The 26,349-nt window shown below is 56.0% G+C and overlaps 1 protein-coding gene across 1 annotated transcript in view; it reads left to right on the top strand.

Annotated features, from left to right (window-relative positions):
• PLB1 (phospholipase B1) overlaps positions 1-26,349 on the top strand; it is a 116,844-nt gene that overhangs the window by 65,161 nt on the left and 25,334 nt on the right. The window contains exons 26-44 of the mRNA XM_045844325.1: positions 1,034-1,115; positions 3,609-3,713; positions 3,846-3,941; positions 4,184-4,255; positions 5,380-5,418; positions 5,918-5,978; positions 6,924-6,982; positions 7,914-7,987; positions 11,233-11,276; positions 11,825-11,933; positions 12,553-12,604; positions 13,000-13,080; positions 13,616-13,681; positions 14,375-14,475; positions 15,481-15,562; positions 16,211-16,315; positions 17,399-17,494; positions 18,039-18,110; positions 24,119-24,184. Of these exons, the coding sequence (XP_045700281.1) occupies positions 1,034-1,115; positions 3,609-3,713; positions 3,846-3,941; positions 4,184-4,255; positions 5,380-5,418; positions 5,918-5,978; positions 6,924-6,982; positions 7,914-7,987; positions 11,233-11,276; positions 11,825-11,933; positions 12,553-12,604; positions 13,000-13,080; positions 13,616-13,681; positions 14,375-14,475; positions 15,481-15,562; positions 16,211-16,315; positions 17,399-17,494; positions 18,039-18,110; positions 24,119-24,184 (1,462 nt within the window). The remainder of the gene's footprint in view (positions 1-1,033; positions 1,116-3,608; positions 3,714-3,845; positions 3,942-4,183; positions 4,256-5,379; positions 5,419-5,917; positions 5,979-6,923; positions 6,983-7,913; positions 7,988-11,232; positions 11,277-11,824; positions 11,934-12,552; positions 12,605-12,999; positions 13,081-13,615; positions 13,682-14,374; positions 14,476-15,480; positions 15,563-16,210; positions 16,316-17,398; positions 17,495-18,038; positions 18,111-24,118; positions 24,185-26,349) is intronic.

Here is a 26,349-nt window from a genome sequence, read left to right as displayed (position 1 = left end):
TGACACACGCCTGTTAGCGCAGCTGGTGTCAGGCGTCCTATTTTCAGCCGCTGACTCATCCCCTGGCTCCCACGTTCTCCAGCCTCTGGGCCACGCGGGGCTCAGTGTTTTCACTCCGTTTCAGAGCAGCTCACCCAAAACTCTCTTGCCGCCCGTCACTGCAGGCTTGTTAGGCCATCGAAGAAGCTAAAGGCTCAGAGGAGGCATTTGCCAGGGTGGTTCTCAGCTCTGAAGTGGCCAAGTCACTGACCGTGCGTTAGGCAGGCTCAAGGTCACCTTGGCCCACCACCTCTGCAGTGCGCTGCCCTCCCTGCCTCTCTGCTGTTCGTCTCGGTGGTGGCACTTTCCTTGGAGGCACTGAGTCTACCCAGAGCCATCCACAATGTTATCCCCTTATTTCTCAGAGCAAAAGCCCGGATTTGCAAGCTGTTCGTCCAGATCAGAGCTACAGACTGGGCAGAAGCTGTTTAACTAGGGATCAAGAGCTCAGGTTCATCCCAGGCAGACTTGAGTTCAAGTTCTGGCTCCTCCTCTTAGCATCTGTGTGATCTTGAGAAGATGACTGCACTGAGCCTCAGTTTTCTCAACTATAAAATGGGGATAATGACAGTTCTAGAATGGCTAAAGGGGATTCAACAGGTTAATACCCATAAACCCCTTGGCACAGCAAGTATTCATGGTGTGTTAGCTGTTCTCATGATCACTGTTGTCTCTACCGTCATTTAGTAGGAGGCCTGCCTGACCTCCAGCTCCTTGCTTCAGACGATCCCAAAGTAGCTGAGCTCCGTGAAAGGCATCTCCTGCGGATGTCAGGAGAAGTAACTATTTCATTTTCACGAGCAAATCCAGGTCTGGGAAATTTCCTTCAGTTTTATCTGGCACTGTTGACAAGTCAGACAGCCAGGGCCCTGGTTAGCACTGACCCCTGATACCTCCACATTAAAGGATTCTGGATTTCAAGCCACTGTTTCTGCATCGTGCACTCAGATGGTGATTTGGGGGGGGCGGGGCATCTCTTCCATTTGCTCTGCAGGAATCTGTGCCCCTGCGTCCTGACGCCAGAGGAAAACTCAACGGAGCTCGCCGCCCTCATCGAGGTGAACAGGAGGTACCAGGTGAGGCGGAGCGGGCTGCACGGGAACTGCTGTGTGACGTGGTTGCTCTGGTTGGACGATGAGCACACGCCTACGTGTTTTTGGACCCCAACTGAGTGTGAGGTTCTCTCTGACCGGTCCGCAGATTTATAGACACCCTGCAAGGCGGCAGGGGCTGTGGTTCCTTTCATTTGAATCAAGCTCTAAAACCAAGTCACTGGACACACCACCAAGACTCGGTTCCTGACCTTACACGAAACCAAGTGTTTCCCGTTGACCACGGGGAATGCGTGTGAGCCCAACTCCCAGTGGGAAGCCTTTTCCAGCCAAGAGAACCTGGGGGGTTCCGTGAGGTGACATGCATTCCCTCTGCCCTCCCCTCCCAAGGGAAGAGGCCTTACTGGGGAGCAGGAGGAGAAGGAAAGCCGGCAGGAGCTCTCTAAACACCCTGTGGGTTGTGCGTTCCAAGCCTTTCCCATCACAGCTTGGACCAGAGCAGCTGACTCCCTTGATTCAGTCTTGAGTTTCCCCCCAGATAATTGTCCAGTCACTCGAGAGGACCGTAGTAGCTGTCTGGCCCTTCTAGAATGGACTGCAAACCGCTTCTAGGGTGGACTCATCCTTCACGTCCAGGGACTCCTTAGAGCAGAACCACTTCCCAGCAGACTCTTGGGTGGCAGCCGTCCCCGCCAGGGATATCGGGGCCCAGGAGAACGAACCTCTCTCTCTCATGCTGTGGCCCCACCGGCCGGCCTTGCAGATGCCTCCCAGCTGCACTGCCTTCTCTGCACGCAGGCGCCTGTGTCCCCATGGCTACACCAGGACAGGGAAGGCCGCTGAGGCCCTGAGAGCAAACCTGTTCCAGGTGGGCGTCTCGGGTGCACGCAACAAAGGCTTATGCAGTTCTGGTTTATTTAAGCAGGTCTATTATTTAAGCACAATATCTGGAAGAGCTAGAAAGCTAGAGCCAGAGGCCAAGCTACCAGAATCATGGAATTTTAGGGACCAAGCCATAAGAGTCCAAATTAGACCAAAGAACTAGCCCAGGATGCGGCTGCCACCCTCAGCAGAATGGAGTTTGTGCCGTCCCTCCATCTTCTTCGGGGTAGTTTCTGCCCCCGAGTGGGAGTGTTCACTGGAGACCCTTGGTGAGTGCCCGCGCCCTCGTTGTGAGGGGCGTTGAGAGAGCCAGTGCTCGCCTTTCTCACCCGCTGCAGCGAGAGGCAGGCTGCTCTTCATACGGCAGAGTTTTCCAAACATAGGAAGTGGGTTCAGATGCTGGGTAGACAAAAAGAGGACCTATTCACCAAACCTGCCTTCACCAACCTTTCTAGATTGGCCGGCTGTTCCCAGGTCTGATCCGAGACCCTAACGTAGTGCCCGGAGAAGCGCACAGCTCAGCCACCTGAGGCCATCATGCCCTCTCTCCGAATCCCCTCACTCCCCACTTCCTGCCAAAGCCACGGTTCCCCTCCCTCTTCCTGGAGACGATCGCTGCTGTTAGTGCCCCCTGTGCCAGGCATTCTAGACACTATTTCTTTCACTTCTCCAGAGACGCCCGGTACCCCTGGGAGCCAGTGTGGCTGGTTCACAGAGTAACCAGCGGCACTGGATTTAAGGGATGGTCCAGGTCTTGCCAAATAGAGCTCTGGAGCGGGAAAGCATCTTGTCACACAGCTAGTCTGTGGCATTGCACCTTCTGCCTCATGGCTCTGCCTATAAATAGGAGACTTCCTGGGAGGTCAAAATTGAGGTGTCTCCAGTACAGGGGCCCTCTTTCTGGCTCCCACTGGGCAAAGAAAGTGCTCGGTATCTTCTGAAGTGGCCACACTAATGTTCTCGTGTATGCAGACCTGACTTCCCTCTCCAGCCAGGGTTCTGGCCCCAAATGGCACGAACCTGGCAAGCCGTGGGATGGCCGTCTGGCACCCGTGGGAGCCAGAACTGGGTTAATCAGTCCTCCCAGAGCTGAGGCCAAGTGGAAGCTGCGAGAGTGACAGCTTCATTACTCTCCCAGGGAGATCCGAGAGTCTCGGGAGCGTGCAGGCCCAGGGGCCCACGCGCTCACACACACCACGGGCCAGCGCCGCAATAGGCAACAAATGTCGCTGGTGACTCACCTTTGATTTTCTGAATAAATGTAGGACGGAAAAAAAGTAAATGTAAGAATTATCCAAAGAAATCATTTAATCAAATACTCGCCCCCCTCCCGCAAGTTTGAATCAGGAGCTTTAAAGGGGATCAAGCGGACGGCCTCAGAGTTTTCCTTACATTCCTTTTCTCGAGGCCTAGGTCAAGCAGGCGATGGCAGCAGAGGTTGGGGCCGGGGATGGAGGTAAAGGCTGATTTAAAAGGTCACTAGCTGGCTCCTGATCAGTTGATATTTTGCCACAGAGTGATTTCACTGCAGGGCCAGACTCCGTCTAATCCTACGGCAGCAGAGAAGGGGACCGCATGCAGACCGAGCAGACGCGGAGAGCCCCTGACCCTTGTCCCCCTTGCCTCCTCCCACAGGAGATGACTCACCAGCTGGTCGAGAGTGGGCGGTACGACACGAGGGAAGATTTCACGGTGGTCTTGCAGCCGTTCTTCGAAAAAGTGGACATGCCGAAGACCTCGGTAAGTAAAGCAAATGTAGTGGACAACGGGGGAGGGGGGGGCGTGGCACAGATGGTGTCCAGCTGTTTCTGAGCGTCACCTGCACCACCGGACGTCTCCTCACTCAGCCCCTCTTGTCTGCCCCGCGACCAGGAGGGGCTGCCTGACAGCTCTTTCTTCGCTCCCGACTGTTTCCACTTCAGCAGGAAGTCCCATGCCCACGCAGCCAGCGGTCTCTGGACCAATATGGTAAGGCGACCCAGGCGGGAAGAATGCTCCTCCCTCTGATAAGAAAAAGACTCCAGAAAGATTTCGCTGGGGCTCAGAGGCCCCTCGCCCAGGTCCAGGCCATGGGAGCCCCGCACGGCAAGGACAGCCAACCCATTCCCTTTGTCCCCCCCACCCCCACCCTCCTCCAGCCCGGACCACGGCCTGGGCTCCCACTCTCGCCGCCTCTTTCTCACTCCCCATCTTCCTGCTTCTTGGCTTAGCTGGAGCCCGTCGGCCAGAAGACGACGCGCCATGATTTTGAAAGCAAGATCAACATCACGTGTCCGAACGAGGTAGAGTGAGAAGCCCATCCTTGCCACGGCTCCACCCAAAGCCTCTCTTCCAGCCTTTTAAAGTCTCCTTACGGTTTCTCAGCCCGTTGCCTACCAGGGCCCCACCCTCAGCCCCAGCTCTGCTCCCCTGCTCACTCACTCCAGACTCCGGGTCACCGTCCGCGGTGTCCCATCCGGGTGGACTGGGATGGACGTCAGTCCCTGGTGGCCAGGGGGCCGTGGGCGCTCCCCTGTCTCCTCCCGTCACAGTGAGCCCCAGTACATGCAGCTCCTTCCAGTCTGAAAGGGGAGCACAGTGTTACCATCCAACTCTCATTGGGAAGGCTAGGGCTGGGGACAGCATCAAGGGCAGAAAGGGACAGAAGGACACTCCATGTAGCCGTCTCCATGGCACGATGGGAGGAGCGAGGAACAGAAACCCCCTGCTAGGGCGGGGGTGGGGGTGGGGGTGGTCGTTTGGAAGCTGGAGCTAAGAAAGCAGACATTAACCGGGAAGGCAAAGCCAATCAAATCCCCCCACTCACCCACGTGGGATTGAAAGGTTCTTGGATCTCTGCAGCGGCTCCCTCACCTCTGTGAGCCCCTCTGTGTTCCCAGTGGGGTCCCCCTGGCCTGGGCTTGCATGAGGCAGGACCTCAGAGAGCTTGATTTTCTTGCCTGGGCAGGAAGGAACCCAGGCTGCTGCAGGGTAGGAGTGGCATGGAGTGGCAAGGGGGGCCCAGGGAGTAGGGACACGGGCTTGTGCTGGCAGAGAGGGGTGCTCTGCTGGCAGGGGCCGGGGTTGAGGAAGAGGTGACACGGCCCCCCCAGCCAGCTGCACAGGAGGTGAAGAGCAGACATGGTCATTCCCAGGAGCCACTGCAGGGTGTATTCTGATTGTTCCTGTGGGTTCCGATTGGGTCGGGGTTGGGTCTGAGTTGCAGAGAAGGCCCCAGTGCACCCTGGGAAGGAGCCCCTAGGGTCGCCCTGGCAGGGAGGGGCTTGTGACATGGAGCGGGGAGGCTGACCGTGTTTGAAGCATTTCTACCCAGGCCAGCACCCCGCACCCCCAAGGGTGGGCGAACAGAGGGCAAGGCAGAAAAGAAGCCAAGTTCACTGCGGTTGCTCACCCCCTCCTTCCACAGGCCTGGCCGTTCCTGAGGACCTACAAGAACAGTGTGCAGGTAACTGCCTGTTGCTTCCTTTCCCCTTGCCAGCCTGTGCAGGGGGCACCCCCTGGGCTGGGACTCGCCCAACAGGGTGGGTGAGAACAAGGGTGTTCACACTCTTATAAAATCCATCCACGCACACCTCAGATGGGGTGGAGAGCAGAGTAAGTGACAGCCCAGAAGGGGCCCAGCCAATCAATTCTCAGCCTCAGCAAAGACGTAGGTGAAGAACCTATCCTCCCTATAAAGCCGCTATGGAAGCGGGGGTGGGGGGGGGGTTGTTGATGCCCCGATTCTTCCATTAGTTGGTGGAGGGCTCTGAACGACATTAGCCGACCTCAGGGTGGCTGATGTTCAGAATTGCCAAGGGACCCTCTTTAAATGCCCTTCTGGGCTCTTCCCTGGCTGGGCTGGGGGTATGCAGGAGTCTGTGTTTGTTAAGGTCTCTGTGTGTCTGACACCCGGCGAGTCTCTTTGGTCCCTTCCAGCCCTGAGATCCATTCTCTGCCCTTAGGGTCATGGGAGTCACCTGCTGTGCGAGGACAGAGCCCCTTCTGCCTCACCACCCACCTCAGGTGAGCCCCGTGGGACACACCGGGACACAGGACCTCTCCATAGGACTCAGGAGCCCAGGAATGTTCTGACAAAATTTCTACATGTAACTCAGTGATGCAGTTATGGCCAGTGCTTGCTTCCTGTCTGGGTGGTCACCTGGGACAAGTCCCTGATTTGTCCCCCTCTGCTCTGTGGAGATGGCTTGTGTAGCAGGCCTCCAGGTTACCAGGCCAGGAACTGTTTGTCTCTTAAAGGGAACACAGTGCAGGAGCCACGTGAGCTCCCCGTCCAGTGACCTAGCCCTGTGGAGTGACCTCATGAGGTCAGAGGTGGGGCCAGGTGCCCAGGGAGTCCCAAGAGGCAGCCAGCTCCCAGGTTGTCCTGGGGCTTCCGGCTCTGCAATCACTGCCGGCGCCTGCAGGGCTGGAGAGTTCCTGGAGTCTGGGAGACACTTGAGGGCCCAGAAAGACCTGGCATGATTGTGTCTCAGATTCTTGATGAAAATATGGAACCCAGCTCTAACTGGACTGTGCATCAGGCCCCAACCCTCATTTCAGATGGTCCAGTGTCCATCTGGTTGTCCATACAGGTCACAGCTGGTGTCCCACACGACTGCTGGCACTGCCGTGGTGGGATCCCACCATGCTGTCCCTTCCCCTTCCCCTCCCTCCCTCCCCTCCCTTCCTTCCTCCCTCCTCCCCTCCTTCGCACCCATTTACCCATCCCCTTTCCTTCCCCCTCTCTCTCAGCACCCTTCTCTCCCCATAGGTCCAGGGTTCCTTCATTAAGTCTCTTATAGGGAAAGCCTGTTTTAATGTAACCTCTGCCTCTAGGGCACCATGGACCCTGAGTCCTGCGTGGCCAGAGCACAGCTGAGCAGTGTTTCTGATCTCGCTTAAAGACGCACTAGACTCTGACTGCAGCTTCCTTTCCACGGACTCAGGCGTGTCCCTCTGTCTCCCCAGTGCACTCCCTGAGACCTGCAGACATCCGAGTCGTGGCTGCTCTGGGGGATTCTCTGACCGTAAGGACTCTTGGGCCCTGCGGTGGGGTGGGGGTGGCTGTGTCTGTTCAGGTCCCAGTCCTCCCCCTCCCTCCAGGGCCTGCACTCCTGAGCCCTGCATTATGCCCCACCCCCCAACCCAGCCTTCTCCAGGCCTTGTCAATCCAAGAACATGGCGACGGCTTGTTTTGCAGCCACTTTCTCACTCAGGTGTGCAAAGGGAAGTCTTTTTTAGGAGTGAACTGAATTACCTCAGATAGTAGAGGTTCTGCACACCTAACAACACTTTCTTAACAATTGCAAAAACATGTCATTTTGACTCAAAAAATCTTCTACACCTACCTGTGTGGGTGCCCCTTTCCATTCGGATGCTGCTTTCCAAGCGACTCAGACCCTCCCACCTGCTGCCTCTTTGCATCTGCGTGGGAAGCCTCAAAGGCACCCAAGCTGTGGCTAAAGCTCTGCCCCTAAGTTCTGAGGAGTGGGGCTCTTTGCCATCCCCAAGGACCACTCTGCGGCAGCACCTCTAAAGCCACGAGAGCGCCTTACAGACTGTCCCAGCGGGAAAGAAGAGAAATGCGAAGTTCACAAGGAATCTGCCCCCGGCCATCCACTCAGACCCACGAGCTTGTTCTTCGTTGCTTACGAAGAACTGAGGAGCGTGTCTCACACTCATAAAGCACTTTAGGGTCTTCCACACCCTTTCACAGCTCCGATCCAGTTTGGGCGTCCAAAGAGCCCTGTGAGGCAGGCAAGGCCCGTCCCCAGCGCAGTTGGGAGCCAGCTGCCGCCCACAGGAGGCGAGTGCGGGTCCTCTGACCGCCGGCCCAGCGTTCCGCTCGCGCATGCGTGGTGAGGGGCGTTGGAGCCAGCTGCAGACTCCGTGCGCGTTGACAGCCTCCGTTTTCTCTGGCTTGCTGATTTCCCTCTGGATTTTGGTGTGTTTTCAAAGGCTGGCAATGGAATTGGCTCCAAACCAGGCGACCTTCCTGACGTCACCACTCAGTATCGGGGGCTGTCTTATAGGTAACGATAACCCTTGACCCCTAGCTACCCCGGGTTCATCCCCGGAGACTGGGGGGGCTTTGTCTCCTGTGAATTAACAAATAACCAAGAGCAAGGACTGGTCTGGAAGGGGCTTCCAGAAGGAAAACCTATGTTACGCCTGCGAAGTGTGAGTGTGGTGAGTGGAGAGGGTCTTTTACTATTGATGACCTTTTTCTTCTTTTTCTTTTTTTTAAATTGTGCAGAAAAAGCAACCCAGGGTTCTTATCAGGCTCCTGGGTCAGCAAATCCAACAGGAAATGCACCCGAAAAGCACCAAATCTCTGAGTCTCCACCTGCCCGTTTGCGTGTATACGTCTCTGTGTCCTGTCTCTATGTGTTTGTTCACGTCAGTCTGTGGTCACACCTCCGCCTTTACGTGTATGTACATGCATGTACACGCCTGCAGAGAAAACTCCACAGTGCGACACACTTCGGGAGGAAATAACCAAGACAAAATCACAACAGCAGACGCTGAGCGAGGGGCACGCGTGGGAGGCGCGGGCAAACGCCCATGCTCGCGGGCAGTTGGCGCCCTGTGGCGGTAAAGGGTGCCCCAGCGCTGCCAGGGAAGGGAAGGGGAACACCCAGCCCTGGCTTCCCAGAGGAGGTGGTAGCCCCGTCATGTCCTGACAGAATAGCAGTTAGGTCATGGAACGGGTGAGAAAGAACATCCCAGACACAAGGTGTCAGGTGAGTGGCTGGACGGGGGCATTCTTAAGTTTTTTTCCTAATAAAGCTCAGATTTGTGTGTGCTTCTCCATGACTGGCGATTAGCTCAGACTTTGGAACGACTAGAGCAAAACCAGCCACCAGGGGGCAGAGTGTTGATGAGAAACTGCGCAGCTAACAGTGCACTGGCCTCCTCCCTTCAGGGTGCGTTCACATGAAATGTTCCTTCTGAGAAAGTGAGAGGGAGTGAGGAAAGTTAGGACCGTGACAGTTTCCTGGTCAACCCCGAGGACAGCGTCGGAGAGAAAGGTTCTCCTGGGTGAGAGAGGCGTCCTTGCTCAGCCTGTAGCCACCCACAGAGAGGGTCCAGGGCGTGGGAAGCGTGAGACCATCACCCCTAAGAGCTGGGGCACATGCCTTGGAGCCCCGGATGCCCCTAGGTTCCCACACGCCTCAACCAGGTAGGGGGTCCCCGAACAGGCCGGCAACCAGAGCCTCCCCTCCTGACCACCCGGCCCCAGGTGTTCTTGAGGCTGCAAGAAACAGAAAAGCCAGAGGGAGAGAAAGAAAGCAGAGCGCATTCCAGCCCCGGCAAAGGATGGGGTTGTGGCAGCTGCATTTAGCCTTAGCTGACCGAGGCAGGGGCCACCCATCACTGCGCGGAAAGACAGAAAAGAGATGGACCAGCCACCGGGTGAAGGAGAAGCTGTGCCTGGTGGTGCGGTCCAGGGAAGGGAGGTGATCTGCCCAACTTTACCCACAGGCCCACTGGACAGGCCCCGAGAGTCAGACCCAGGCAGGAGACCTTCGGCTAAACGTTTCTCTCTGCAGCAGAGGAAACACCCAGCCATCGCTGCCTCTGCCTGCAGGTGAAGTCCCGTGAGGCCTCATGTGTCAGCCTTACGTATTCAGTGGCTCACATACTCAGCCTCCTCTATTCATTCAATGGCTGCTATGCCTTTAAACCCTTTGCTTGCTCTAAATGTTTCACGTACCTGCCCCCAGGTCCCCATGTGTTAAAAACGGAAGCTCGGGGTCAGAGTTGGAGAGACAGCTCGACATGCGGTGGAACACATAGACTAACGTTTCCCAAAGTTTGTTCAGTGGAACACCAGCCCCAGCCATGGTCCTGAAGAGGGCAAAAGTCTTTGTACTTTCGGGAAACCTTACCTACTGTGTCCTTCCTCTGGGGAATTCACATGCATCTCAGCACATGAAAGGCTCTGAGAATACCTACCATGGAAAAAGGTTTTAAAAATTGCATCTGTTTAATCGCGTGTTTCCCTCAATCCCAGAATGCTTTCTTTGTTCATGTGCCTGTCAGCATCTCCTGGGGACTGTCCACGTGCTAGGGCAATGACCTTCCACCGGTGTGCAGCAAGGACTTTCAAAGCAGGCCGTACCTGGCTGTCTAGTCGGGGGCCCTGACTGCCTTTCCCTTAGATCATCAAGTTAAAAAATAACAGCTGCCAGCACGATAGTAGCCATTCAGTGTGAATGAATCGATAGTATACCTATTTTTTGGTCAAATCATCAAAAAATATAATGTATTTCTTGGTGTGCAACAGAATGCGAATTGTATGCCACGAGATGAAAAAGGTTGAAAAATCACTGTACTGGGCTAGCCTGAGAAAAGCAATTTTCTGAAGTCATTAAAGCTTCTGGATGAGAAATGCTCAGCAATGAATGATTCTAAATGAATTAGAATTGTGAGTTGAGCCTCTTCCTCCAAAAAAAATCACAAAGTGGAGAGAGCGACCTCACGGGCGGGATGGGAGGTGGCGGCTGCAGGCAGGACCCGCAGAGGGAGGTGTGGCAGCCCTGGTTTCCGAGGGCCCCGGGCGGTGGGAGTCACAGGGCCCACCAGTCTTCGGAGCCTTGCCTTTTCCTCAGTTGAAATAAACTGTCTTGTTGGGCACCGTTCAAAGGACCAAAATAAAATTTACTTGCCAAAAAAAAATGCATTTCTTTGTCTTGTTAATTAGGAGTTGAACCCTGCATTACAGAGAGTTGTGAAACATCTACTCTGTGTTTCTCTGCCCGTGGTGACGACAGAGGAACAAAGCCCAGCTGTGGAGCTCATGGTGCAATGAACACAAATTACGTTAATTGGCAGGTCTCCTGTAGACTAGCTGTTTCGTGTGGATCTGTTTTCTTTCATGTTTCATGTAAATCTGGTCAAAATGAGGGCTTCACTTTTTGTCTCACGTTTATTTGTATAATTCTCTCTCTTCTCCTAGAACTGTTCACTCTAAAGTGGGCTGAGAGAGAGATTTCCACCGCCTATGGGTCTAGGTCGCCGTGGAGAGTGCCATTCTGGGCTGGGCACGCAGTGTGTTCCGGCTGAGCGCTCGCACTCCCGACTTGGTGGAGAAAAGAAACAGCTCTCTTTTACCTTCTAATCCTGGGTTACGGGGGACCCGGCCCACTGGGGGGTTCAGGTTTTCTCAGACTCTCTCGAATACACACAGATGAAACCATGTACAGGTGCTGATGGTGTGGGCGCTAAGAAAAACCTACGTACTGATTCAGTCTCACTGGCTTACTCCCTACAGCTCAGGAGGAGATGGCTCCCTGGAGACTGTGACCACCTTACCAAGTAAGTGACTGCCAGGCTGGGGCTCGAGGGCGCCTCTCAGCTGAGAAAGGAGAAAACAGCGTTTTCCTTCCAACCACCATTGAAACGGGAGGACAGGCCCACGGATGGGCGGCTTAGCGGGTGAAATCAACACCATGTATGGAGCCCAGGGGCCTGGGGTCAAGCCCTGGCTCTCCTCTGTGCTTGCCAGGGGACCTAGGGCGAGTTCCCCAACATCCTGAGCCTCAGGTTTCTTCCACCGGCCCAGAGCGTGCAGAGAAAATCAAACGAGGTAGTGAGGATTCTCTGCACAATCCTCTGTGAATTGTCAGAGAGACAGAGAAAGAGAGTGAGCAAACCAGCGGAGACTCTTGCTGCCCTGGCCCACCCTGTCCTCCAGGCATTTCAACTCAGAGAGGCCCCAGCTCCTGCTGGGTGTACCCTCTGCTGCCTCTCCCCGGGCTGCCTGAGAATGGTAACGCAGCCCCCTGCGGGGACCCCAGACCAGGAAAGGTCCCTGGCCTTCTGTCCTAAGCACTCTGTGTCCTGTTCACCCCTTCCTCTTCCAGATATCCTTCGGAAGTTTAACGGCTATCTCACAGGCTACGCACTGGGCACCGGTGGTGCCAACGACACAAATGCGTTCCTCAATCAGGCTGTTCCTGGAGCAAAGGCTGAGTACGGCACTTGCGGGGGTGGGGGGGGGGGCGGGCTGTAGGTGGCACTCCCCTTTAAGGTTGTCATACTGCCCTCTGTGTGCAAAGGGCACATTCATCCATTCACACCAGTGATTTGATAGGCTCCCTGCCACTCCCTTCCCTGGCCGCCCCGGTCGCTAAGCTAGAGAGGCTGGAACTTGGACACGGCCGTGACCCTAAAGGCTGAACTCCTGACCTCACTTTCATGTGCAGCATGTTCTAATCATTCGACCAGCTGACCAGCCTCGTCCAGTGTTTACAACTTACCATGGCATGATGGTGCTAGAGAGATGCGCCCTCTCCAAAGCCCTACAAGCGGCCATTCCCCCGCAAAGGTCAGAGTGTGCCAAACAAATGGACGGGCCAGCCAGAACCTCCTTCTGTAGAGGCCACTGGTGTCCTGTCGCTAGCCCTCAGTGGAGCTAACAGGAAGCTCAGTTGAGGAGCCAGAGGCCGTGAAGCAGAAGCGCTCAGACTCCCAGGGTCTCTACCAGCTCATGCAGTCGGGTTAACGTTATGGAAGCCTCCAGTTCAGACCTTTTAAGGCGGGGAAATCCAGGCACCGTTCCTGAACGAGACTGATTTCCTCTCCTTTTCAGGGAGCTTGCAGGCCAAGTCCAGGCTCTGGTACAGAGGATGAAAGATGACCACGTGAGTCGGATTTATGGTTACTCTTAAACACACATTTTCTAACCCACAAAAGTCCCCAAATGGATTAGTCTACCATGAAACTAGGGAGCCCCCTGTCACGAGAGGCATTCAAGCGGCAGTAGGGCAGCCCTGGTTGGAGGCCTTCTGGAGGAGATTGCGTCAATGGGAAGACATTTATTGCTGGTCACAATGACCTTGAAGGTCCCTCCTGGTGCTGAGATTCTGTGGTCTATAAATAAACCTCTAAAATTCTTTCAGCTCTGAGATTCTGATTCTATTATTTCAAGTGGGCGAGGAAGTCTGAGAGGGTTAAATGGACTTCCTAGAGCTGGGGCGTTTTGCATTTGCCTGCTTGTTTGTGGGAAGTCACCGAGCGTTCTCCTCCCTCTGTGCAGAGAGTAAATTTCCACGAGGACTGGAAGGTCATCACGGTGCAGATTGGAGGCAGTGACTTATGCGACTACTGCACAGACTCGGTAACGGGGGCGGGGCGGGCCTGTTGGTTGCCCCTGACTTTGACCTGTAGGCAGGCCTTGGAGAGCCTCTTTGAAAACAGCCCTTAAAGTCAACCCTAGAACCGTACAACTACACCTCTGCGTGTGCACGCACGTACTTCCTACCCACTGCCCTCAGGTTTCTGGCCCCACCTTGATGTCCCAGTAGTGCGAGGTGGCAGGTGGCAGATCAGTGGTGCTTCTACTTCCCTCTCTCACCCTTCCTGAGCACTCAGAAAGAGAAGGAATTGTAAACCTCAGGCAGGAAGAAGGAGGACTTTCCACTTTCTGCCCCTGAAATAAAGCTCTGGCTGAAAGTGCCAGCCTTCTGGCTGGCCCCCTTTTATAACAGCGAGGGGTCAACTGTTCGTTTCAGATCCTGGCAGGATGAGCTGGAGACAGTTGGAGGCCAGAGGGAGGACAGGTCTCGGGGCTGAGCCGGGGGCGGGGGACCTGTAACTGCCCCCGCGCCCCCTCCTCTTAACCAGCTCCTCCTCTCCCTCCTGTCTCTTCCCAGAATCTCTATTCTGCAGCCAACTTTTTTGCCCATCTCCGTGAGGCCCTGGACATCCTGCACAGAGAGGTGGGTGGCAGCAGCTCCCTGTACTTGGGACCAGCCCAGAAGGCTCTCAAGCTTGAGGAAGGGAAAGCAGTGTGTGTGCTAATTGTCCCCACACTGCTCCCTGGGACATTCCCTGGTGGCAGCAGCTGGCACTGTGCTCTGGGCCACACAGTGTGTCTAGAGCAAGCCCCTCTCTGATCCAGTGCCCAGCAATGGGCTCTGTCCCCACCCCCCGGCATAGGCAAGCCACTGCTGTCCTCTGGCCCCCGGGTGGTTCCCTGGATGGCTGCGTCCCTAGGCCTGCTCAGCAGCATTAGAGAGCTAGAGAGCTCAGGCAGAGCTAGAGAGAAACGGTTGGGGGCTAATGTCCTGCCGAAGCGGGTGTCTGTCCCACTAAATTTAAAGCTAGCAGACTTGAGTTCACTAACCAATGGCTGAATGGGGCTGAGCTCTCAGCATTCAGACTTGGGTCTGCCATGCAGTCCCATTCCAGGAGGTGCCGTTCACACTGCAGCCCCGGGGTGCACACGGCCCGCAGGATCCTAGGGTCGCCCGGTTTGGACGCCTCCGCAGAACTCCACTCGGGCACATCTGGGCAGGCACTCCACGGGGCCCCTGGAGCGTGTTCCCACTTCTCAGGGCCCTAAGGCAGCCGGAGGGGGGAGCCCCTGGGGTCCCCCTGGGGCCCCCTCTCACCTGCATTCTTGCCCTCAGGTGCCCAGAGCCCTGGTCAACCTTGTGGACTTCATGAGCCCCAGCGTCATGCGGCAGGCATTCCTGGGGAGCCCAGACACATGCCCGGCGCAGCAGGCCAGGTAGGCAGTGCCGGCCGCCCTTGGCCCTGGTCTGGCTTGTGCGGCCGTGGCTCCTCGGGGCCTTTGTGACTTGGTCTGTCCATGTGCCCAACACTGTAAAGGGGTCCTTGAGCCGGGACCACCCCTATCTGGATGGTTGGAGCCATGCCCCACCCCTTATCCAACCTCGGGGTGTCAGCAGGAACCTGTGTGACACGGGGGAGCCCAGAGGGAGAGGCCAGGGCTGGGGCAGAGGCCAGGGCTGGGGCAGAGGCCAGGGCTTGAGAGACGGTGTCTGTCACCCAGCCTGTGAGGAACAGCATGGGGCGGTCAAACTGAAGCGGAGGTGAGGGAATGACCCACGCAATCTCGTCACGGTTAGCAGGAGTGAGTTAGGGAGGGAACTTCAAGCTCGGATTTTGTTTCTTAAGCTGCGTGCTTGAGAGGATACGTGGGTATATGTTGTATTATTCTTTGTACCTCGTAGGTACGCTTGCTTACTGAGCAAACACTTTTACAGAACTCACTGTGAACCAGGCACTGTCCTGAGCGCTTTAGAGATGCAGTCTCTTTTAAATTAAGTATATTTTGTGGGCATGAAATAATTCCTAAGCAAAGCAAAGATGCAGTGTCACTAGTGTCAACGAAGGAGCTGTCTGGGGACATGAGCCACTGGAGGCCCCCAAATCCCAGCCCCAGTACCAGAGGGTGCACTTCTGTTTTATGTAAGAAAATTGCACATGGTATCTTCATTGGCTAAATTCGTTCGTTCATCATGCTTTGCTTCGGGCCCAGCGCCTGCAGGCCAGCCCTGGTGCTCTGCTACTGTGAGAGGGTGCTCATCCATGCCCCCGTGGGGACCTGCCCAGTCCCCGTGTCAGGTGGGAAACCTGCCCGGGGCATGCGCATCAGAGCCTCACGGCACACCTGCTCCTGAGCCCGAACTCAGATGACCCGCCCCGTGCGACAGGACCAGCCCCTGACCAGAGCCTCGGCTCGGCCCCCTGCCTCCCTCTCTTTGTGCAGCATTTTCTGTAACTGTGTGCTGACCCCTCGGGAGAACTCCCAAGAGCTGGCCAGGTTGGAGGTCGTCACCAGAGCCTACCAGGTGAGACCGAGAAGCTCTCCCCCACCTCGGCGAGCACGCCAGCCCCGAGCCCCTGAGGGGAGGCACACAGGGGAGGGAAGAGCCATGCAGGGTTTGAGGGGAGCTTCACCGTCTAGGCCCCTTCCTCCGCCCCACCTGGCAGAGGTGTCTCAGGTAGCCGGCTGGGTGGCATCATTCCAAAGGCATCGAGGTGGCAAAGCCCCCGTGGCCCAGTCACCCATGGTGGCTTAGCCCTAACACTCAACCTGAGGACAGTAGCCTTGGGTGCCCCATGGGAGCCCCAGTTCTGCGCCCTGGGGGTCCAGCGGCCCCTACCCCACCCACTCCTCACCTCGTCAACAGGCAGGCCTGGGGCCTCTCTGGAGGCTCTTCCCAGGTTTTTATTCCTTCTGGGACTTCTTGCCTGGCCCTTCAGAGTTTGCAGTTCACATAAAAGCAAAAGAAAAAGGTGACCCAACCTGTTCCCAATTCTCTGGAGAGAGCTTTGCAACCAAGTGTGTCTGCCTGCCCAAGGGAAGGGCTGAGCCGGCACCCGCTTCATTTCCCAGGGGGATGGGGCTCCGTCCACCACTCCCATCCCACCCCTCCCCGCTGGGCTCCTGGGCCACCTAGGGCCTGTGCTGAAGGCACCTGTGGGTGTGTCCCCAGAGCAGCATGCGCGAGCTGGTGGAGTCAGGCCGCTATGACACGCGGGAGGACTTCTCCGTGGTGCTGCAGCCCTTCTTCCACAGCGTCCGCCTCCCCCTCCTGGAGGTAGGTCCCTGCCCTCTCCGGTGGGGCTTCCGGGGAGGACAGGAAGTTCAGGGCAAAGAGGCCATGTGCTTCCGTCAGAGTGTGAGTAAATGGGAACAACCAGGGCGGCTCTCCGGGTGCTGGTCTGGTGGGCGCAGCCTCCTGGACCATCCGAGCTGCCTTCCCAGAGGCAACCGGGCATGGGCAAGCAGCCTCTGCTGTGCTGAGCATCTGCTATGTGCCAGGCACTGTGCTTGCCAGACGCACAATCTTTACAGCTGCCTTTTGAGGTGAGTTTTAGCATCGCCATATAGCACAGGCTCAGAGGTGTCAACAGTCTTCCTACAGTCATGCAGGAAATACGGGATGGAGAGGGCAGATGTGAACGTTTCCAGCCCCAGATATTCACTTTCTGCCACATGTACACGACCCCATAGTCATAAAGGAGGGCTTGGGGTATTCGGTCTGCACCCCTGGCTGTGCCTTGGGCTTGACACTCCCACCCGGAGCAGGAGAGTGCTGTGAGCGGGCCGGGGTGGGCCCTCAGCTCTGTCCAGCTGGGCCTCCAGGCTAAGGGCTCCGCCTGACTGGAGGGAGCTTCGAGCACCGCTGAGTGCCTCGAGGAAGAGGTGGTTGGCCCACTGCCCCGTAGTGGCTTTGTCCAGGCCTGCCCCAGCCTCGGCCCCATTCTCCCCACCAAGACCACCAGTTCTCTCGGGCCGAGGGCTGGGAAGTGGTTTTTCCCAGCTGGCTGGCCAAGGCTTCCTTGGGGACTGGGTCTCATGCCCTTGACCATGGCACGGGCCAGGGCCTCACACCAACATGCCTAAAAGCAAATACGGCATTTTTTTTTTATTCAGTAGGGGAAACTGTGGGGCCAGAAAGGAGGATGGGGGCTGGGGGTGGTCACCCAAGGCTTTGGCTCTGTGGGATTGCTCTGATCTCCCCCTCGAGGTGAGCAGGCCCGGCAAGTCCAACAGCTCGGAGCCCCCCAGGGGAGGAAGGGGTCGAGGGGTCGAGCCCAGGGCTCAGGCCAAGGATCTCAGCTCCCCTTCTGCCCTCTGCACTGATGGGATCTTGAGGAAGCCTATTTCTCTCCTCCAGGATGGGCGCCCGGATACGTCTCTCTTCGCCCCGGACTGCATCCACCCCAGTCAGAAATTCCACTCCCAGCTCGCCAGAGCCCTTTGGGTCAATATGGTAAATTAAATGGGGTACCCCTGGGGTCCTTGTCTATAGCAAAGCACCAGTTCCCATAGACTGGAGTGTTCTTGGCCTCCCTTTGCCAGCAAGGTACAGAGGAGCAGTGGCTGCCTGGCTGGCTGGCAGGCACGTCTGTAGGCGCCTATAGACTTGAAAATAGTCCTAAGACCCCAGGGTTAGCTACGCCCTCTCCTCTGTGCCTAGAACCCTGCCGAGGGACTCTGCAGGAGCGCAAGGCAGGCCCTTCACACAGTCCACATTTCCTGCGTGGCAGCCTCTGTGCTGGGCGGCTTAAGCCACGTTACCTCGCGGAAGCTTCCCAACGGCCCTGCTGTGCTGTGAGTTTATGAGGAAGCTGAGTCCTGGAGAGGCTCAGGGACTCGCCCCGTATCCCACAGCTGGCAGCTGGCAGAGCCAGGAACGGAGGCCAAAGCCCCTGAAATGGTGTTTGGAGCTTTCCCACGGCAGGATGCTGCCCGCGGAAGTTCATGGCCATGGAAACAAATGAGTACACCTGTGTCTTTGTTTTTCCCCCAATCAGCTTGAGCCACTAGGAAGGAAAACCGACACCCTGGACCTGACAGCAGACGTGGCCCTCTCCTGCCCCACTCAGGTAATTGAGCAGGGCCGGCTTTACTCCTCTGCAGGACCCGGAGGTCTGACCCCACCCCTGCAGCCTCCCCCACAGCATTCTCCCTGCCCATCTTGCCCCTCATCTGGAAGCAGATGGACTCGGGAGGACGGAAGGAAGTCGATGAGAACAGAAAGGGGAGAAGCAGGTGGGAGAGGAGGCCTGGGCCCAAGCAGAGGTGGAGGGTCAGGATGAGCGAGGTGGATTCCTGCGCAGCGAGTCAGAGAGCCAGAAGGAGGAGGCGGCGGCCTGTCTGAGCAGGGGTACGTGGGTAGGCAGGAGAGTCAGACCGCAGGGGGAGGCCCAGGGAGAAGCCCGTAGGTCCGGAGTTGTGGTTCGTGGTGGCAGAGCCTGAATCGGGAGTTTCCGGCAAGGACAGGGTCACAGAGGACAGCCTGTGAGCTGGGTGGAGGAAGGGCAAGCCGGAGTGGCCTTGGTGAGAACTCAGCTCCTTTTAAGGAGGAAAATGTAAGTGGTTGTTCAGCTTGATTTCAGGCCTGGGGTGGGGGCAGGTTCATGTTCTGCCTGCCTTCGGCTCCCTCTTCTAGGCCCTATCTTATGACTTTTTAACCAAATAAGGCTGAGGCCCAAGAGCCCTCAGTGGCAATAAAAGCAGAAAGAAGGTTCTGACCCAATCTGGGAAGCTGGGTTTCCCTCCTGGGTCAGCTGCGTCAGCGTCAGTGGGTCCTACCCTCCAGGCTGAGCGGGAGTGGCCCCCCCCATGTGTCTACCAGGGCTCCAGGGAGGGCGCCCTGTCTGCTACCTTCCCCACCCCTGTCTGCGGCCCAGGCTCAGCCTGTGTGCCATCAGCCTCATCAGGAGAGCCAGGGTGGTGGGGAAGGAGGGCTGAGGAAGTGAGGGCCATGGCCACAGAGGGCTTGGCTGCTGGGTCTGGTGCATGGAGCAAAGGAGCAAAGGAGATAGTCCAGAGATGGGACAGCCAGGGTACCACGGATGCCTCCACTCTGAAGGCCAGGTGCTGGCCAAAGGGCCGGGGCACAGACCTAGAGGACTCTGCTGTGCCAGGAGTGAATGGTTTAACTGCTGTATCCTGAGCATGTCCAAAGGGCCCTAGGGGAGGAACCAGGCCACCTCTGCAGTAGGGGCATTTGGGGACTCAGAGCAGAGGCTGTAAACCATGCTGGAGGTAAGTATGTCAACATTTTTATAACTCCTGTGTCTGTTCTGAACATCAGCCATGGATGTCTTCCATTAAATAGTAGAAGTAATAACAACCCATTCCGGGGAGCCGTCATTGTTCTCCCCATCCCCCGCCTCCAAACAATTATTAAGTACCGGGTTACAGCCAAGGCACTGGGTCAGGGAGCACTTGTTGCCATGGACCTCAGGGTGACCTGTGACACCCTCTGCCCCAGGCCAAGCAAGGAGCCCCGACAGGGTGCCGCCCCACCAACACTCAGGTCACAGTGGGCTCTGCTCCTCCTCCCGGACAGAGCCTGACGGAGCCACTGGTGAGCAGAGGAGAGCAAACCCAGCCTCCCGGAACCCTAGAAGCCCAGCCTGGAAGCAGCGGTTGCCAGGCAACCCCAGAGCCCATTCCCAAAGGCTCCATCTGTTGGCCAGCCCAATTTCACCGCACCAGGCAATGTAGCATTCTGTGTTCCCCAGGTCCCATCTGCTCCCTCCCGTGTGCCTCAGAGCTATATAAAAGTCCACCAGCATCTCAGTGTGAGCTGACAGGGGCCAGGCAGCACATATTTTAGTGCTAGCTGTGTCTAAACATAGACGCAACAGGCAGGACCCACTGGGGAGGAGGGGGCCAAGACAGATGCAAACACTTGGGCGCTTTCTCAGCTTCCTCCCTGCTCCTCCCCCGCCCCAGTCAACTGCAAGTGCATCCTGCCTGGCCAGGTTGGCCTCTTAACAACACTCCATGGATTTCTGGTGGACTTCCAGGATGGACAAATGATTTCATAGCCAACTTGTGAATAACCACCCTGTGCACTATGGCGGCCGTCCCCTCCCGCCTTCACCACCTCTCTGCCCGCTCCTTCCCTAGCCCAGGGCAGCTGGCGGCAGCTGTGCAGGCTTTGAAGAAAGCAGCTGAAAGACCAGCACAGTCCTTTTTAAGCTCTTATTCATCTGGCCCTCTCTAAACATCTGACAAAGTTAACTCCCTCCTCCGTGAGTTTCCTGGGTGCAAAAGCACCTTGTTGTCCTGTTTTTCTAGTTGCTGCCCATTCTCATCTCTTTTAACAACCCTCCTTCCTTCTTCCAGCCTCGAAAATGTGGAGCTGAGACATTTTCGTCCAGCTCCACGTCTGTCCAGCTGCTCCACACTGTCCAGCTGTCATGTCTCAGTGCTCTTCTCTCTTCTCTGTCCCCCATTTCTTCCCCCTGAGATTCGTCCATTTCCAGGAGATCCTCTTAAATTCTTTGTATGAGACTCCCCAACCTGTGTCTTTATTTCTTGATCCTTTCCCAAACTCCACCTCTGTGCTTCTAACCCTTCAGAGCTGCTTTTCCCTACGTGGTATAAGGTTACCCAGACAGCAGCTTACAGGAATGGGCCAGGTACCAACAAAGCAGGGGAACCAAAGAGAGATGCAAAGAGAGAGGGAGACAGAGAGGCCGAGAAAGGGAGAGACCAAAATAATTTCAAGTGATGTTACATCCAGTCTTTCCTTTTGGAAAAAGCAGAGGTGTGTTGGATTCCACCATACGTATTGTTTTGCGGTGTTTCTGTTTTTAATTACACATGGGGGACACTATTATCTTCTGAATGCTTTGGACTTCTGAATCTCCTAAAATCCTGCCCTGAACTCACCATCCCCCACCCCCAACTCAACAAACTGTCATTCAGAAAATAATGTTTGAGTATGGAGTGCTAAAATAGGAACTACATATCTGTCTCCCCAACTCTCTAGAGAGCCTTAGGACATTCCTATTTCTGTCAGTGTTACAGTGTTTGCACCTTTCTGCAGCCACGGAAGCTCAGGCAGGGGCCCTACCCACTGGGACTCTCCCGGGAGCCCCTCTGGCCGCCCCTGCCTTGGCTTCCACTGCCACCCCTCCCCCATTCAGGTACTTAGCCCTTTGTTTGCTAAAGGTTATGTGGTCCGACCTTCCATCACAAAACAACACAGGATCATATAACCTTAGGCTCTTGGCAGGGAGGACATGGGAGCCCCGTAGATGTAGTTCTCATAGAATAAATGGGTCATTTTACCACATCTCTCCCAAGGCACTACCATGGCCTCTGCTTAAATTTCTGCACTCTCAAGGCAGTGCCTTTCAAACTGCCCAGTGGCAAACCATTAGCAGGCTGTGGAATTAGCCTAGCATGTCGCGCACCAGCGTTTGGAGTGGCGTGGCCCTTAGGTCCTCCTCCCTCCTACCGTCCCCGCCCCCTCCCCTGAGTCTTCTCCTCAGTTCCCTCAGCTGTTTGTCACAGGTGAGCCTTGTAAACCCTGTCTCATGCGGTAGGCATGCCTCCTTGGCACACGGCCCCTCTTCAGGGGCTGCCCAGACCTGCCTGTGCGCTCTGGTTTGGGCCGAGCAGCATGGAACTGGAAAAAAAAAGAGCCACCACCCCTTCGCCGAGGAACTTTAAACCTAGTGACACAGCCAAGTGAACATGACCTTTCCCCGAAGCCTCTGGCTCACGTTGCTGATGCACCTCAGGCGGCTGTCCTGGCGCTGCCCCACCCCCAGGCAGGCCACCCTGTCTTTGCACAGCCTTCCCTGTCCCGGAATTTAATGGGCTTCACCTTTTACTCACTGGTGTTACGAACAGAGCCAAAGAGAGCCGGTCGGACTAGGCGATGGAATCCCTCCTCCCGGCCTTTAAGTCGCGCTGACTCATGCACATGGCACGCAGCCTCCGGTCAATAAAACAAGCCCTGGGCAGCCCAGGCCACCTGTCCGCCGCTGGCCTGGACCTGCTCTTGCTATTCCTGCGCTGGCCTCCCTCCCCACCGAATTCCGGTGTCTCCTTCGCCTCCCACCCCTTTGACTCGGTCTGTCTCTCCGGCCCCTCCCCCAGCCCTTGGGTCATGCAACCCAGTAGACTCTCCAGCGTGACTTTCAGCACTTCGTAAGGTCAGGGTGCTTCTCTGTCCTCTTGTCTTTCCCCATTCTGGCTGCTCTGGGACTAGCTCCAGCCCCCAGGCCCTAGGCCCAGTCAAGGCTCCCTTGAAGTGGGGGGAGTATATTCAACAGCCACGCACCCACCACTGAGTCTGGTCTGTGAGGACCACACATTCCCAGATCTTACTGAAGGCCATTCCTCATCAGTCATTGCACTTAAGGCCACAGCATTCTTTGATGCTTCACTGCCACCTCCTAGCTTCTCGCCTTCTCTGCCTGATTGGGGGTCGTAAGCCTCCTCATGCCCTCCCCTCACCCTGGCACTCAGAACAGTGCTCTGAGCACGCGGGGACTCTGCAGCCGCGGCTCAGTTACGGGTAGGGTACTCCCAGGTTGCCCTCATGTGGTGGCGAATGCTCAGGGGAAGCTAAATGACATTGGCTGGAGACGAGCCTAGTTAGCCATGGTGACTTGCCATGATAAGGCCTCTTTTGCCTTGTACTGTTGCAGACAGTCCCGGGCGCACTTCCTGCCCTTGGCATTGAGTACTCCTCTGGCCCACGTGCCAGCTAGGAACAGAGACCCAGGAGGAAGGAGAGACACACGTGGTGTTCTGAAAGCGGGCCGGGGGCGGGGGGAGTTGGAGGCTGGGAGATTTGTGCATGTAGCTTTGGTCCTCCAAGGTGACTGCTGAGTCCCTCTCTTCCCCTTCCTCTGTGACCGCGCAGGGCCCGACACCAGTGCGAGCAATGGGACCGGGCCGCTCCTGGTCAGGAAGGCCTGTCAAGTCAGGCCAGGCCCCGTGCTCACTCCCTACTTGCTCTCTACCTGGAACGGGCCCCTTCCGCGCGCTGGACCTCAGCTGCCCCTCATCTGTAAAATGGGGGGTTTCAGATGCTGCAAACTCACATCTGAGGCCAGGCAGGAACACGACCTTATGAACGGGATCGGGCATGCGCCAGGAGGAAGTGGCGGGGCCAGGACCGAAGAGCGCGTGTTTCTTCTGAGAGCACTCAGGTTCTGTCTCCTCTCACCCCTCCCCCTCTGTGAACACCGTTCAGGCCAAAAAATAAAGCAGAACAAATCGAAACATCTCCTGGGTGGGCTCAGCCCAGGAGCAGTCAGTTTCCAACCCTGGGAACTGATCTCCCATGATGTCTTCTCCAACATTCTGGTTCTCTCTTCTTGTCCCCAAACTGCAGACCATGGCCCTTCTGCCCCACTCTTTGCCCATCCCCTGAAGAGTAGACAGCCCTGGCTGGGCCTTTGGTGCTTCCTGATCTCGGTCCTGCTCACTGGTTCTTGCTTCGCCATCGTGTCTACGTGTTCTCAGTCCCTTGCTTTTCCCGTTTCTCCTTCGCCTCCATTCGTCCTTCCTGATGCACCCATTGCCTGAAACTAAATAGACCTGGATTCTCGACTGGGCTCGTGTGAGAACCAGTCCTGAACTAGACAGGTGGGCAGGGAACGAAGAGGGTGTCCGTGAGAAAAGGCATGGCCAGACTATGTAAAGCTGACCTGAAGGGGGTAAGACACGTAGTTCAAAAGAGGACGAGAGCAGATAGTAAAAATAAATTGATAATCATAACACTCTAATGCTATGAAGCTCTTGGCAGAGAAATGACAAAGGAAAGAAAACAGATCGTTGCGATGATCAGGGAGATGTCCAGGTGCTGGGGGGAAACGGAAGCGTAGAACCCCGAATAAAACATGCGTGGAACCCTCGTCAGGCCTTTCACTGTGTCTCCCTTGCCAAAGCGGATGTGCAAAACCCTCTAGGGAATGAACAAAATTATGTTCGCACAGCTCTTTCTATCTGAGTGCAGAAAAATCACATTAAATAAATCTAGAAGACAGGATTATTAGTTCTTATTTTCCCTAAGCAACCTTCAATATTGCCAGATAACCAACCCCCCTCCATGGTTTCTGTTCTCTCTCAGAACGAGCCTTTCCTGAGAACCGTCCGGAACAGTAACTACACCTACCCCACCCAGCCAGCCGTCGAGGTAACTCCGGACTCATGTCTGCCTCTCTCAGGGACAAACGAGGGTGATTCAGGGTGCGAGGCAGGTTTCAGAGGATTTGCTTAAGCAGAAGTGTACCCTTCTTACAAACTGGAAATTGGAATGTTAAAAAAAATTCCCTGAACCACAAAGTTCTGGGACTGCCCTAGCATGTTCTCAAGCACTTATCTGACATCAGCAGCCCACAGGTAGAAGTGCCCGTGGGTCCGTTTCCTCTGACCTTTGTACAAGCATCATCTCTGATTGGGCAACTCAGCCTTTCAGGAAAGGATGACAGGGAGGCAGCGGGTGTGATGGGCCGCTGACTTGCTGAAAGGTGGCGGCTGAGTGGAAAGTATCTTAATTCCAGAGGCTGGGCCCAGTGGACAGCTGATGCATATCCAGGTGGGTCTCCAAGGCTGGCTTGGTTCAAGTCAACCATACTGGCTCTGAGGAACCCCGAAGGAGCCAGGGCTTTAAGGACTGCTCCTCCAAAGGTGGCCTGGAGGGTCCTGGACCACACCAGGCCTTGTAGGACAGGCCTGGTCCAGATCAGGTCTGTCGGCCACCGGGACAGGAGCTCAACCACCAGTTTCAGTGGGGCATCTGTGGTATATCCAATCTTGTATTAGAGGCTGGAGGGACTTTAGGGATATAGCAGACATGACCCTGGCCTTGGGGAGTTACATAGAGGTCATTTCCATGCTGAGCACCTACTATGCGCCCGGCACTATCCCAGGGAGATAGAGCAGAAGACCAGACAGATGGGTCTTATCCCTCATGGGGCTTACAGTCTATGTTTTTAAAAGAGGCACTCAGTAAATAGCTAAGCACAATCATTTCAGGAAATGAGGGCCACTCAGAGAAAAGCGATGTGAGACAGCACAGTGGGGCAAGGGAGGGGTGGCGAGTTCTGAGGAGTTGTGGGCAGGCCAGGCCTCCCTGGGGAGGAAAGATGAGAGCTGGGACATGCAGGATGAAAAGACACCGGCTACCTGGAGAGCCAGAGTCCCAGGCAGGACCCAGGAACACAAAGGTTCAGAAATGGCGTTGAGTTGGGTGTGTTCGAGGAGGAGAAGGAAGATCAGGGTGGCTGTGGGCATGTGAATTGGGTGGGGGTGGGGGTGGTGATGAGATCAGAGGAGTTCTCAGGGGCCAGATCATCCACAATCCGAATCCCTAAGTGGGAAGATTGGACTCCAAGTGGAGAGATGTGGGAAGCCATTGGAGGCTCACGGAGAGGGTGACGTATTCTGGTTCACCTTTAAAAGGTGTCCCTGACTGGTGTGGAAAATGGACTGGGGAGCAGCAGCAGTGGTTGAGGGGGGCCTTCTACAAGCTCGCTGACGCACTGAGACTAACTTAGAGGAAGTTCCTGAAGAACCATTAGATTCTGAGTCCTGGGGCCCCAGCCATGCCAGCGTCACGGCCAGGGTAACACCAAACTTCCAGCCTCTCTGGGCTCTTCCAGGCTCATATTAGCCCAACAGAGGCTTGTCCCAGGCCAGCTATTGACCAGAACTCATGATAATGGAAATGTCAGCTGCGTCTTGTCCATCAGGCCTTTAATTCTGTAACGTTTATTTGCTGGGTGCCTGAGTGAAGCAGGCACTGTGCTAAGTGCCGAGTACCTAAGGAGAGCCAAGCGGGCCTGGGCCTGCCCTCTTGGATCTTACAGTCTGTGTGTCTGCGCTTCTGCTGCTACAAGAGTTAGAAACCCAGGCCTAGAATGTGTGTGTGTGTGTGCGTGTGTGTGTGTGTGTGTGTGTAACACCTTGCTGTTTTAGCCACAGGCAGGTGACATCAACATTCCCTGGAAACTGGTTAGAAATGCAGAGTCCTGGGCACCACCCCAGTCCCACTGAATCAGAGTCTGCCTTTAACGGGACTCCCAGGGTGTCTGGGCACCCTGCAGCGTGCGGTTCTCCCCTGTGACGGAGGCACACGCCCACACTCCCACCTGTATCTGTGGGTCTGTGCAGTGCCTGCTGGCCCTGGCTCATCAGCCAGCTGAGATGGTTCTAAAGTACTCACAGCTATAGAGCTTTTTTTTTTTTTCCCAATGGTATTTCTTCCAACATTTGTCACTGGCACACGACACATTCTTGACTTCAGTAGGACATCCGCACGGAAGAAGGAATCCATCAGGGTGATGGATTGAGCAGTTC

Source organism: Phyllostomus hastatus, unplaced genomic scaffold (genome assembly GCF_019186645.2).
Source record: "Phyllostomus hastatus isolate PE091 unplaced genomic scaffold, TTU_PhHast_1.1 phas_contig_402, whole genome shotgun sequence".
In the NCBI taxonomy this organism is placed as follows: Eukaryota; Metazoa; Chordata; class Mammalia; order Chiroptera; family Phyllostomidae; genus Phyllostomus; species Phyllostomus hastatus.
Note: the sequence above shows the minus strand (reverse complement) of the source record. Positions and strands in the feature narration are given on the sequence as shown.